At 42.0% G+C, this 14,591-nt stretch overlaps 1 protein-coding gene across 1 annotated transcript in view; it reads right to left on the bottom strand.

Annotated features, from left to right (window-relative positions):
* The window catches only part of LOC127662319 (VPS10 domain-containing receptor SorCS3-like), a 122,338-nt gene that overhangs the window by 32,716 nt on the left and 75,031 nt on the right, over positions 1-14,591 (bottom strand). Inside the window, exons 4-8 of the mRNA XM_052153447.1 lie at positions 10,810-10,909; positions 10,565-10,723; positions 10,335-10,408; positions 5,165-5,229; positions 631-749 (exon numbers count right to left, since the gene is read on the bottom strand). Of these exons, the coding sequence (XP_052009407.1) occupies positions 631-749; positions 5,165-5,229; positions 10,335-10,408; positions 10,565-10,723; positions 10,810-10,909 (517 nt within the window). The remainder of the gene's footprint in view (positions 1-630; positions 750-5,164; positions 5,230-10,334; positions 10,409-10,564; positions 10,724-10,809; positions 10,910-14,591) is intronic.

Here is a 14,591-nt window from a genome sequence, read left to right on the forward strand (position 1 = left end):
GGACCCCTAGTGTCAGATAAGGAACGTCCTGTTTAATTTCGTAACCTCCATTCCATGAGACATTGTGTTCCTCCTGTCATAACACTGAACTACCCGCTGAAATGGCCGGGACCCTGTCTCGGCTCCTCAGCACAAAACCTGAATGAGTGGATTCTAGCCAGCTCCTTTTATACCCGTATGTCCAGGGGAGTGGCATGCAAATTCCACTCACCAATTCCCATTGACCTTGATGAACCTCAAAGGTCAGAGGTGTTTGGGGTTCCCAAGGGCGACCCCTAGTATCACAAAATTTTTACATTCTTACAAGGACACAATGGCGGTGGTTGTGGGGATCGAACCAGCGCCCTTCTGATTACCAGTTTACCAGTTATGTGGTTTAGACCACTACACCACCACCACTACATAGACACAACGTCTCGTTCCTTGAGGTTACGAAAGTAACCAGGACGTTATCACTCACAGAGACACTGACAGAGATAAAAGAAAGGCTATAAAAAGAGTCAGACAGAGATTACGGTGACAAACACACACATTTTATATATGTCCCACACCTGTCTAAATCATATACGCTTATGTACTTTATGAAGACATAGTTCTACTATAAACACAGACACACACACTTTTCTGTACCTGTAGGAAGATGTATTGGTCTTGCACAACCAGGGAGTTGGTGTCGATTCGGCCACTGAATGGATACTGCCTACCTTCCTCTGAACACTTCTGTGCTCGGCAGGTAATATACTGCATTTCTGTGAGACACACACACACATACACACACAAACAGATTTATCAACACAGGATACACTTGTGCACAAGAACGCGTTGATCTACACAAACAAAACAGATGATCAATCTCTCTATCACTCTCTCCAGCACACACACCCACACAACAAACACTATCAAGAACCTTTACAAACACCCCACATAATTCTATGTCTAGCCAAATTAATCAGTGTTCTCCATTATCAGTTTCTTTACTAGCAATCCATCCTCACTCAAAAGGGAGAGAAAGAGGAGGTGGAAGTACAAGTAAGAAGAGAAAAAGAGAAAGTGTAAGAGAGCAAGAAAGAGAGAGATAAGTGAAGAACAGCACGAATAGGGACAACAAATTGTTTATCACTAATCGGCTTCAAGTTTCACAGAACAAAATGGAAATGTTTACTTAAGAATTCAGAGAGACAAAACACAAGCTGTAATTATTTTAACATTGGAAAGTTTTTACTCAACTTTTAATTTAAAGAAAAGTTCAATACAAATAAAGAATGTATTACCACACAAACTCATTTCAACTGGTCCCTTAACAAAAATAAATTGCATTTATAGTAATGCATTTACAATATGGGGCAAGGCATTCTGGAGTGTTCAAATATGAATTCTTCAGAAGAAATTTTAATTATGTGTTAGTCATAGATAAATTGGTATTTTAGATATGGAGGAACCCTTTGATCTAACTACCTATGTTAAAACACTTGATAGTGATAATACTATAAGTTTGCTAGAAGAAAATAAATTAAATTATTAATACAAAATAAAATACACAAATTTAAATATTTAAAAAAAATATATTTTTTGTGAAGTTCTATATACTGTATATATAAGTTTTTTTTTTTTTTTTTTTTTGGCTTTGTTTGTCAAATAAAACTATTAATTATTATTATAATTTTCAAAATAGAAGGTGCTTGAACTTTCTGTTGGTGGAGTATGCTCCATGTAAACATGTATTTGCTTTGCAAATAGTGACACTCTTACACATGTAGAGAGTTGATTGTTAGATTGTCTCTTGGTTGGGTCTTGTTGTGCTGTGTCAGACTTATATCAATAGTGCACTAAACTGTCCCAAAGGAATAAAAATGGCCAGACCCATTTACCACTGAACATTTCTGTTGTCCAGAAATCGTCTTGGGTTACTTTGCTGTAATCCTTTGTGGCAGGGCGGAGGGCGGGGCCGGGTCGTGATCCTACACACCCGGTCCCGTATTAGGCTAATTAGGCTAATAACTGCAGGGGATCGTTTATCCCTCACGGAGGTATAATTAGCCTAATACGGGACCGGGTGTGTAGGATCACGACCCAGCCCTGCCCTCCACCCTGCCACACCCTTGTTCCCTGAAAAAGCGTAACGAGATGCTGCGTGTTCACAGCTGGCCACTCCTAAAATACGTTCCCACTGTGCTGAATCAAGCGCAGCATTAAGTGCAGCTTTTGATAAGGGAACGTTTGTTCATTTTTCACTGCAACACACACACAAAAAACATTCGAAGCTGGGGAGAAAGTCAGAAAGACAGGATGAGAGTAATAGGGAGGGAGGAAGAGGGAGAGAAATAGAGAGATGAGATAAAAAAAGACTAACAAGGGAAAGGCAGGAGGAAAAAGAGGTAACCCTTTTGAAAACACCAGCTTAGACCAGCATGAATTTCTAAGCTGGTTTAGGCTGGTTTTTGCTGGACCAGCATAGATAACATAACGGTTTACAAACAAACGCTTGGCGCTACCACTTAAATTGAGTGCCTTGACCGAGCGGTTCAAGCCTCGAAGATCTAAGATCGGACACAATCCCCTATCCTTCTTTGGAACCAGGAAGTATCTGCTGTAGTAACCTGACTCTCTTTAGCAGGTGGCCACAGCTGAAACAAATTTAATAGCATTAATCTCACATTCAGCACTATAAACAGTAAATATTCTTCTCATATCTGACACAAACATCTTTGCGGGGCGAATAATGCATGCATTCGTGTGAACTGCCACTGCGCACATCGGCGTACTCCAGAGATAGAGACTTTAGGACAGTGCAGAGCAAAACTTGTGTGATTCAGTCGGGCTTCACTCGATATTGAGACTTTATAGTGCTATATGGAGGAAGTCGAACCCCAAACTGCAAGACAGCCCCAACATTATAAACAGCACTGACTATGTAAAGAGGCAACAGTGTGCCAAACATCAATTTCAAGGTTTTTAAAATACAGTTCACATCATCCAAACTAAAATGTTTTTACTACAGTATCACTAACTGGTAACTGGTATAGATGTATATTAAACTGGTTAGGGTGAATCCATAAGACTTAATTTTTATTTTAATAATTATTCTGTCTCATTCACTCACCTTTATCTTGATCCAAACCCGTAGGACATTCTTTCATAAATGGTAAAAAGAATAATGTATTTTCCCATTTATGGAAAAAGGTTCAATGAAAGGTAATGAGCTTAATCTCCTAACATCTCCTTTTGAACTCCATGAAATTATTAACTGTGAAAGTTTTTATAAAGGCTTTTAGTTTTTCATAAAAAATACTATAGTGTATGTTTTGGAAAGACAACATATAAACATTAGCCTAACCACAGTAATTTGGAGCAATCCACGGTCTAACCTGTGTTATGGCCTTATTATTACAAATGCTACTGTTAAAAAATGGAAGAACAATAGCAAACTTTCATGAACGCAAATACATACAATTTAGAACGGTAAAAGGGGTTAAACTCTGGACTTCCATGGACAAATTATTGACAAAGTTTTCCCCCTGTTCTATCCTACTCCTGTTCTGACTCTTCATGTTTGCCTTCCGATATTCTAAGATATTACCTAAATCATTATACCTGTGTCCTGTTGAACTAATACCATTCTTGCTCATTTAAAGGGGTCATGACATGGTTTTTTTTATTGTATTATTATGTTCCCTTAGGTGCAATTATAGTATTAATATATTTTTTTTTAAGAAAAACTTTTAAAATCTAGTGATTTATGACCTTTTCCCACCGTGTTTCTCATCCTCTGATTCAAACAGTCTGTTTTGGGGGCGTTTTCCATTTAAGACTTCAGTGTTAACGCTCACTGTTATGATTGGCTAACGTCAGTGCCTATGTATCAATTATTGACGCCCCAGCCAGAACAATATGCAAGTAAACTAAGTAAAAACACTGTGATTATTCATAATGAATGAAATTGCGCTTTAAAAAGTAGTTTAAAGTTTAAAATAGATTACTTACAGTTTGCGCCGTCGTTGTTCCCAGAATAGTCGGCACGGACTTATCTTTGAGCAACAGTTTTCTGGCAAAGCCAGCATCATATTGAGATTTGTTCTCAAAACAGTCATCCTTAAAATGTACAGAACAAACGCTTAAGTTAACACTGCCGTGACTGGGACGCCCTCAAAAAATAAACTGCATCCATTTTTCCCTGACGCCTGGATCTTTCGGCAGCTTATTCAGAGGTTTTGTTTGACCACAGCCAGGAACAGCACATCTGTGTGGCATCGTAATTTTCCTGTGCACAAGTAGTCTCTGTCAGAGCTCGCTGTCCATCGACTGAACACTTGTGAGGCGCACGGCGATACTGAAATCAGCGTAGTTGTCTTGGCGCTTAAAGCGTAGTTATCTTGTGCTGGAGGCGGTCATATGCAAACGCTGTTACGCCACTTCTAACCGATCACGCCACTTCTAACCATGTATCCAGAACGAGCTGTATTTTGAGCTTGATTAAATAAATGATTCGTTTAGAATGGGGAGGACGTCTTAAAATATTAAACTTGCAGGACGTTTTAATGATACAAAGACCTCTTATATACCAAAAGATCAAGGCAAATTTGGTTTCTCATGTCATGACCCCTTTAAAATGTCTAAACAAATGCATGCATTTACAGTCTCCAGTTATTTTTATTACTTTTTAGGAGGGTGAATGCTATGCAAGGCAGCACTGCTAAACTTGAGTCAATGCAGTTGAGGTGAGTACCGTTTTTATGTTTTGAGAGAAGGGTGTTATTGCCTGATTGGTTTACGTAGAGGTGTGTTGGGAACTGAACATATTAGCCTGTGCCATGTATAGTTTCCTAACTGAACTTAATAGGACATTTACTGTAGGTGGACTAATAGTTTAAGCAGTTAAAAATGCGTACTGCATGTCTCATAGTAATTTTCATTTTTATAAGCTACATTTCTTAGGCTTTCAAAGTGTGTGAAACATCTGAGGATGTGCATTCATCATGATGTGCAGCCAGTAGATCAGAAAGAGTCTATTTATACATTTCTTAACTATAAACCATAGCACATATTCCACACCAGCATCCACAATGCAACATAGTGACCAGCAATCCTGGTCTTTTCAGCAGGAGAGAGTAACACAGACAAAATTTAAGAGACAAAGAAATAGAGGAAAAGAAAAAAAGAGACTAACGTCCATTGTCAGTTCGGGCCTCAATGTGCACCAGGTCTGCCTCTTTATCCAGACCACTAAGTGCCCTGAAAAAGTGACAGAAAACAAAAAGAGCAGAAAAAAGGAAAACAATCAGTAAGGGCTCCAGTGGAGAAGAGATAAAGAAAGAAGGAAAGAAAAGGAGGTGCTAGCAGGGGACAGACGAATGAGTACGATAATAGAATGTGAGTGATGGAGTGATGGAAGATGGATGGAGGAAGGATGTGGGGGTAGTGATGGACAGCATAATTCCACTGCTCCAGTAGGAGACAGTCCCATCTCCAGTGAATCCTTACTGTTGCTCCGATGTCAATTAATCACACATGCAACAGAAATACATACACACACAACATATCTTACAAATGCTTGCCCACAAACCACATTCTCAATACACTTTAATATCTTACCTATTTTTACCAATAACACACACACACACCATCACGTCATCTGTCTGAGGTTTTTAATCATCACAGCGTCCTGTCTTTTGTCATCCAAATTGTCTTCTTCAGTCAATTTGAGCATGGTTACAATCTCATACTGAATAATTTTTAGTATTCAAAATGGAACCTCTTCACTTTCAGTATCAAGCTGATATTACACCCCTGTATAGCGCTCATTTGATATTAAGCCCCATTCACAGTCACAATCAGACATTAAACCCCTTTAAGAATCTCTGTCCGAGTCCCAATCTGACATTAAGATCTGTATTAAAATCTCTCTCACTCAGTCTGAAATCTGTGATTTTAAACATATTTGTTTATATATATCAGATGCTTTTATCCAAAGCGACTTACAAAAGTGTAATAATACATCATAAGCGATTCGTCTAGAGGAGACAGTGGTATGAAAAGTGCTGCATTACAATGTTATATACAGTTCTACGGATGGATATATATATATATATCCATCTGTAGAACTGCCACTCACTGGATGCTTTTTGTTTTTGGCACCATTCAGGGTAAATTCTATAAACTTGTGTGTGACAATCCCAGGTGAACAAAAGTTACAGAAATACTCAAACCAGCCCATCTGGCACCTCATAAGCCGACTGCAGGCTTCAGGTGGGAACGTAGCTCTGAATAAAGTATTTTAGGTATGATGGAGCAGACCCAGTGACCGTATGCCAGCATCAGAGCCTTGAATTTGAAATGTGCATCAACTGGCAGCCAGTGAAGAGAGACAAAGAGTAGTGTAACATGCACTCTCTATGGTTCATTAAAGACCACACATGCTGCTGGATTCTGGACAAGAAGTTTTGTGACATGTTCAAAGAGGAAGGGTCTTATTTTCCTGATATTGCAGAGTGTAAATCTACATGATCGTACTGTCTTTGAGATGTGGTCTATGAAATTGAGTTGGTTATCGATGGTTACCCCTAGATTTCTGTGCAAGTCTATTTCACAGCAAGTTTAAGATTAAAGCCATCCATCCATATTCAACCGCTTATCCAAAGTCTGGTCGCGGGGGCAGCAGCTCCAGCAGGGAGCCCCAAACTTCCCTATCCCGAGCCACACTAACCAGCTCTGACTGTGGGACCCCGAAGAGTTCCCAGGCCAGAGTGGAGATGTAATCTCTCCACCTAGTCCTGGGTCTTCCCTGAGGCCTCTTCCCAGCTGGATGTGCCTGAAACACCTCCCTAGGGAGGTGCCCAGGGGGCATTCTTACCAGATGCCCAAACCACCTCAACTGGCTCCATTCGACGCAAAGGAGCAGTGGCTCTACTCCGAGCTCCTCACGGATGACTGAGCTCCACACCCTATCTCTAAGGGAGAAGCCTGCCACCCTTCTGAGGAAACCCATTTTGGCCGCTTGTACTCGCGACCTAGTTCTTTCGGTCATGACAATGATTAAATTCTCAAATTCTCAGTTTGAGTTCAAACATACAGTACTGTGCAAAAGTCTTATGCACATAAGATGTTTCACAAAAACATTTGAATTAAGATGGTTATTTATATCTGTTACTTTAGTGTCCCAATAGGAAATATACATTTTATACTCCCAAACATTCCTTTTGCAAATAGAATAGAATAGAAGAACAGCAAGCCCTGCAACGGATGGCATGACCCTCACAGAACCCCCCACTGAACATTGGGTCAGTCTGGGATTACATGAAGACACAGAAGTAATTGAGACATCCTAAATAAATAAGAACTGCGGTGAATACTCAAAGAAGCTTGAAACATCCTATCTGCCAACAACCAAGAAATACTGTGTCCAGGTGTAAGTAGGAGAATTGGTGCGGTTTTGAAGGCAAAAGTGCTTACACCAAATATTGATTTAGCTCTTTTTCTGTTTACTGAAATTTATATGATGCTAATTAATTAATGAATACTATTTATGTAATAATTTTTGTAAGAAAGCCTCACTTTGAAAGTTTTTCAAAAGTGCCTAAAACTTTTGCCCAGTACTGTATCTTTCAGTCCCAGTCTGATATTACAGTATCTCCACATACCATGACTACGTTTACATGGACATCAGAAAGCAGCTTATTGCGAGAAAGTGGGCTATTGTGAAAAAACAGCGTTTCTGTCTACATGCACTGCATAAGTACCGTACTCTTTACTCCCATATACACGCAGATGGTCAGTAAGCAGCTTTCTCGACAACAACATAATTTTCCCATGACGAGTGTGTAAATAACAAACAATAACAAATGGGATACGAGGAAGACTTTCCTTTGCTTGCTTTATTTTCAGATATTCCAAAGATTTTGCTGTTTGTTTCCTTCACTTTCTATCGCAACCTGCAGTGGAATTATACAGCAATAGTAGGGTTTCCCTCTTACATAAATCTGGGGGAATTCCCCCAATGTACAAGCGCACATGCAAATGTGAGCGCCCGTCGATATTTCGCATTGGTGTGTATAAATGGGTATATTTTATTGTGTATGTGATTTTTCACATTGTACTTCCAGAAATGTTGAATTCTTTCTGCTGTGTTGAAATGTTGTTGGACTCTATCCTATGACGTTTGATGTCACAGTCTGTTCCACGCATGAGAACTCTTCAAATACCCATCAGAATGGTGCTTATGTGTTTACATGACCACATTAAGGATTCTCCGTCTGCCGGCAGGTTATCACTGCCTTTCTGAATCTGGGAGGGGACAGCAATAATAATTAAAAACACAGTGTACTCACTGTAACAGCAAAGTACCTCCAAAAAACACAGTAAAATTTAAAAGAGAGGGACAGGCCAATGCAGAGCAGCAGTGGGAGAGAGAGAGGAGAGAAAAAAAAACACTTACTCGCCGGTTCTCCAATACGCCGTAGCTTGGTCCTCGGCCACTCCTCCATCCTCTAATAGTCGACAGGCATGCCTCCCAAGGCAGATCGGAAGCAGTCCTCCGGCCCCTGGTGGACAGAATGCCCCGCCGCATTCTCGGGGAACAGAAGGGGTCTCCCCCACCCCTGGCAGCGGTTCTCCCACTCCAGACGTTAGGCCGGGAGCTCCTCCCTGCTCGCGGTTGGCGGTTGTCATGACCCCGCTGCGTTTAGCACTGCTAGGTGTCTCCCCCCGCCCCTGGCAGCGGCCCTGACCTGGCAGAGCCCCTTCTCCCCTCGCGGTCGGTGGCTGTTCGTCCACTCTCAGGCTCTTCCGTCCCCCGGCAGATGGCTGCGGCTACTCCATTGGGGTGGATGGTAGTGGCGAGGACTCTACTACGGCGCATCCCTCCTCCTTCCAAAAGTTTTGGCACCAGTGTAAAGGGATAAACGGGAAAGGATGAGGTGAGAACCGACTAAACAATATAAATAGTTTAATAATAAACTGAACCAAAAAGACAAACACACACACAGGTGACGGGCAGCTGCCTATAAATCTCTCGCTCTGTCGCACTGACGTCTCAGGTCAGGCTTTATCCCTCTGTGTGTAGCATCATGACCCGGCCCTCAGCCCTGCCACAATGACGTTTCAGAACACCGCTTTCTGCTAAAACCCTGGAATAAACCATTTTCATAAGTGCATGTAAACATGGTCATTATCCCAGTCTGAATTCAAATATCTCTTTCAGATCCAGTCGAAGATTAAACCTTGTCTCTTGATCACAGTCTGAGTTTAATCATATCCCCCAGACACAATCTGTTATTAACCCCCTCTAAAATTTTCATTTCCAAGTTTAGACATCTTCCTTAGTCTCGGATTAAATCCTCTCTCATAATATCATTCTAAATTAAAAAATCTCACTCAGTACAACTGTGACATTAAAGTTCCTTTTAATCTAGGTCTGAAGTTAAACCTTTCAAGTTTCCAGTCATTCTGCAGCCACCAAACATGACACATCAAAGCTTTACTGACACAAACACAAGCAGAATATTGTGTTTTGTTTGTGCTGCAGAGAGAAGCAGCAAAAGAAAGACATGATGTATTTTTGAAGGTGTGAAGTAATGTTGTTGGCTGTCTCTACAGCAACATGCAACCAGTTACTTTGACCCCCCCCCCCCAACACACACACACGTTGGGTTTCCATGTTTTATGGGGACTTTCTATAGACATAATGTTTTTATACTGTACAAATTATATATTCCATCCCCTAACCCTAACCCTAACCCTACCCCTACCCCTAAACCTTTTTTACATTTTCAAAAAACATAATTTAGTGTGATTTATAAGCAGTTTTCCTAATGGGGACTGACAAAATGTCCCCACAAAGTCAAACATTTCAGGTTTTACTATCCTTATGGGGACATTTGGTCCGCACAAAGTGATACACGCTCACACACACACACACACACACACACACACACACACACACACACACACACACACACACACACACTAATGGGATTAAAATGTAAAACCTGATCTAAATTCCACACACATGATGATATTAATCACAGGGGAGAGAGAAGCGCTGGTGATATGACAGTGAGATGGATAGAGTTTGATAGAGAGACAGAGAGAGGGAGGGAAAGAGACATAGAGATTGATAGTGTACAAGTATGTTTATGCGTATGTAAGTGTAATATTGTCAGATGTAGAGGTAAAGAGTAAGTTTAATACTGGATTAATTTTCAGTGTGTTTGTGTGTGTGTGCAGGTATATTTTTGTGGTCAGATTAAATTTCAGTGTGAAACTGCACTGGAGGCATGCTATATGAGAATTTTTATCAGTAAAAAATTAAATTAAATCAGTTGCAAGTGTGTGAGTCATACCAGTAGAATCGTCCCGGAGTTACTCTCTCATGAACAAGAATCCACTTTTTCCCAAAGTCCACCGAGCTGTACAGCTGCAGCCAGATGAAAAATAAACAAATTCACTGTAAGATCCCTAACTACAGCCAACAAAGGTAATTATCTTGCACACACTTAATTATCCACATTATCTGCTTTTAATTGTTTCTTTGAATAAGAGCCTCTTGAGGCGTGTGCTTGTGTGTGTGTACCCTATGATCATGGCTATAGGCTAATATCCAATTCTCCTGCGTAGGGTGAAACAGAAGACTCATGATATAGAAGTTAATATTAAACTTTTGAAAAGTAGCTCCTTCATCAGAACTGAAAAGTAAACTACTCTCCACCTCCGGATCAGATAAAATCAGGATCTAAGAAAGAGAGACAGCAAGATTTATATTAGCTTTATTTTTTCTTTCTTACAGTTTAATACTTTTGATCTGTTGGAATCACCCACCTTCCTCTTATTGGTCGGACAGACGTACAAATAGCTCAGCATCGTTCGGCCCATCACTTTATCAGTTAGCTTCTCGTAAGTCGTCCCAAAATCTACAGACCTAAAAATACAGTACATACACACACATACATCTGGTTATGTTTTAAGCCAAAACAGATACTGTCACATAGTGTAAAGGCACAAACCAAGAGTTTAAAGGAATGGTTCAGGTTCAATACAAATTAAACTAAATCAACAGCATTTGTGATATAATGTTACCTGTAGCTGAAATCTCTCTCTGCCTGTGTGTGTGTCTCTATTGCATCAGAACTCATTAACAATCTCTTCTCAGGCAGGTAAGACAGTAGACAGGGGTGTCTGCCGAACTCTTACAAGTATAATAACCCGAATGATTTTACGGCATAGAGTTACAACATGTGCTGTGGTGCTAGAGATGCACACGTGTGTCGAGTGCTCATCTTTGTGTACATTGAGAGTGCTCATACTCTTGACACTTTTACCATCTAGAAGCACGGCATACAATTATATGTCTCTAAACCATGCCTCTGTCGTTCTAAATGGTTGAGGTTATTTGGGTTGTGTAAGCCGTAGCGGCACAGGTGAAGAGGAATATGGCTCTCTGAGCACCCTCGTACAATGATGAGTGCCCTAAAAACTCCTATGACGTTTTTGGTGCGGTCAGCCCCTCTCTCCTCCAGTACCGCACTTGAGAGGACATTACTCCTGCTCTCAGGACAAATACACCAGAGTATATGTGTAATTTAACAATTGCATGGGCAGGCTGGATACTTTCTAGAGCATGTATCTTTATTTTAAAACACAGGAGAGTGTGATTAACTAGCTCTTATGAATGAGCCGTGATTTGTCTTTATATTTTTCCCCCTTTATGCCGCCAACAGCAACATTCATTAATCATTCATACTGTTATTACAGACATCATTTGCTACAACCTGCGAGCAGAGCTTTAACATTCACCTCTTTTAATAACACTCACTATCTCTCTGCTTGTCTTTCTGTCTCCCACTCTCCTCTTGCTCTCTCATATCAGTCTCTCTCCCTCACTCATTCTCATCAACTCATTCAACCACTTTCCTCTTCCTCATTTCCTGTTTATGCCATTTCTGTTTGAGGAAGTTTGATAATGGCTTTCTGTTTTTCTCTGTAACCCCCCGAGTGACACACACCAGGACAGGAAATCTCATCAGGGCCTGCAGCCAAATAGAAATTAAACAAAGCCTTCCTTTAAGGTGATTGCAGTGTGTGTGTGGGTGTGTGTGAGAGTGTTTGTGTGCGTTCATGTTCCCTTTACAAAAGGTTTCACTACGATGTTGCGCTGCTAAGCGCTACGTGGAACAGCTTTCGCTGTGAGCCGAGCTGAATAATGTGTGGAACACGTCAATGAACATTGACCGGAATTTATAGCCTCGGCTGATGTAATCATTAGATGCACCTGAGGCCAGGCTATAAATGGATACGTCACCAGGTGTCGTCAGAAACTCTTTTTTCATAGCGATTCTGTTTCTGTGTGTTTCACAAACCCTGTCAAAACTTTCTTTCCTCTGTTAGAAGTTAGAATCAGTTAGGCAGTGTGCAGTGAACGTTGTTCTCTTCTGTTTAGAAAAAGAGAGAATGACTGAAAGCCGCAAACGGTGCGTGTTCCCCTCTTCCGCTCTATAGCTGAAGACAACACACATCAGTTTTTGCTCTGTTTGTTTGGGGGTAAGAGCACGCTGCTCTCTCATTGCAGCAGGGCGGGTGCGAGCACTGCGATTTGCTTTAACAGGCAGAGTGCGTCGTGCTCGCCTCGTTTGCTTCCGGGAGTCAGCACTCACGAAAAAAAAAAATCGTTCGTGGGGCTCTTGCATGGATGTGGCTGAGGAGCAAGAGACGGGTTGATCCCTTTCTCTCACTCTCTCCCCAAACCCAGCTGGTCCTTCACACATGATCTCGACGCTTCTTCGGGTCATGAGGTGGATCGCGATTCTCTTCCCGCCTCCGAGCTTTCCGTCCGCGATAAAAAAATCTACGGAGGAAATTGCTCGATGTTGTTACTCATGTGGTTGCCAGATTGGACTGGCCACGCGAAAAAGAGACCCCCAAACGCTCCAAATTAGGGGATATATTTTATCTCCCAGTCTAAGAAAGGGAACGCCACATGGGTCCCTTCCCTTCTTTGATAACCTCCATGAAGAGCTTTTTCGCTCATGGAGAACCCCCAAAAAAAGAAAATATATATATTATATATATATATATATATATATATATATATATATATATATATATATATATATATATATTTCCTTCCCGTGTTCACATACCCTCGACGTCATTATATTCGACTATCGTGGGTGCTGAGGCACGGCGGTATTCAGTGATGCCGCCGGTCGAAGAGATGCTTGCGGGCTATCTCTCGCCGGGCTCGGCATAGTCACTTAAAGCCCTCTCTCCCTCAAAGCCTTGTAGGACAACCTCCACTTTAGTGGGAAGGGCTTATCAAGCAGCAGGTCAGGCTGGTGCTGCTCTGCACACTATGCTGTTTTACAGGCGTACCAGGCTGACCCCTGGACGACCTGAGTGTGGGTTCTGCGCTTGACGAGCAAGCCGCAGACCCGCCTCGGTCCTGACTGAAGGGAGGCTCAAAAACAAAGCGTGGCGAGTCGTGCTCCTCCTCCCAGGGATTGGGGACAGTCTCGCCTGCATCCTATTTTCCTGCATGTTATTCAGGACGCGAAACACCCGACAACCCCTCAACAGGAAGTGTTAAAATATAATACCCATCTCAGAGATCCTGGCAGCGTGGAAACTCCTGCCGGATATATTCTTTTCTGTGGGTCTTATAAGGGCGTCAGGATTTAATTCACTCGCCGCTTTTCCGTGTTTCAGCGGCGTGTTCTCACTACCGTAAACCGGATTTCTTTTTTGTAAAAACAAAAACTCATTCTCCTGGTTAAAGGGGCCATGGTATGTGTTCCCCTTCCAGAGAGAGAGTAAGGTTATTACACTAAATACTTCCCGTTACCCATGGAGGGTGAGGGGTGGCGTCTGGCTTAGATCTTAAAGCTTGAACTACCCGTGGGTGTTCAAGTCCAAGATGATGCCTGTCAAGGCGGTCGTGTCTCAAGCCTTACAACTCGTTTGGCTGGTCACCATCGATCTTATGACGCACTTCTATACTTCATTTAGAAGTTCTGCCACGACATGGAAAGTTCCTGAGGTTCACTTCCGGGGGCGAAGTCTTCCAGGGTCAGGTTCTTTCACTCAGCCTAGCCCTTTTTACCCGCACATTCACAATGCATGATGTAGTGCTGGCTCCTTGCGACTCCGGGGCATCTGCATTCTGAATTATGTAGACGACTGGCTGATCCTAGCGCAGTTCCAGGAACTGGCAGTTCAGCACAGGGACATCGTCTTAGCTCATCTGTTTCTCTGGGGTTGAGGCTCAACGCCAAGAAAAGCGTCCTCTCTCCCACTCAGAACACTGTCTATCGGGGCATCGTATGGAGTTCAATCTCAATAAGGGCACAACTGTCTCCCGCTAGGATTGAGTCCATTTAGATCACCCTGAGCAAAGTCAGGCTAGGTCAAGGTTGCACTGTTATCAGTATCAATGATTTCCAGGTCTCAGGGCGAATGCGTCCACAGTGATCCCTCTGGACCTTCTGCTCATGAGACCGTTTTTGTTGTGGTCAAAAGCCAGGGGATTCTTCCAAGGGCCAAAACCCCTAGGCTAAATAGGGTTACGCGCCTCAGGCTTCGTTCCCTTTCTATGTGGTTCAGACCCC

This window comes from Xyrauchen texanus, chromosome 22, assembly GCF_025860055.1.
Source record: "Xyrauchen texanus isolate HMW12.3.18 chromosome 22, RBS_HiC_50CHRs, whole genome shotgun sequence".
Classification (NCBI taxonomy): Eukaryota; Metazoa; Chordata; class Actinopteri; order Cypriniformes; family Catostomidae; genus Xyrauchen; species Xyrauchen texanus.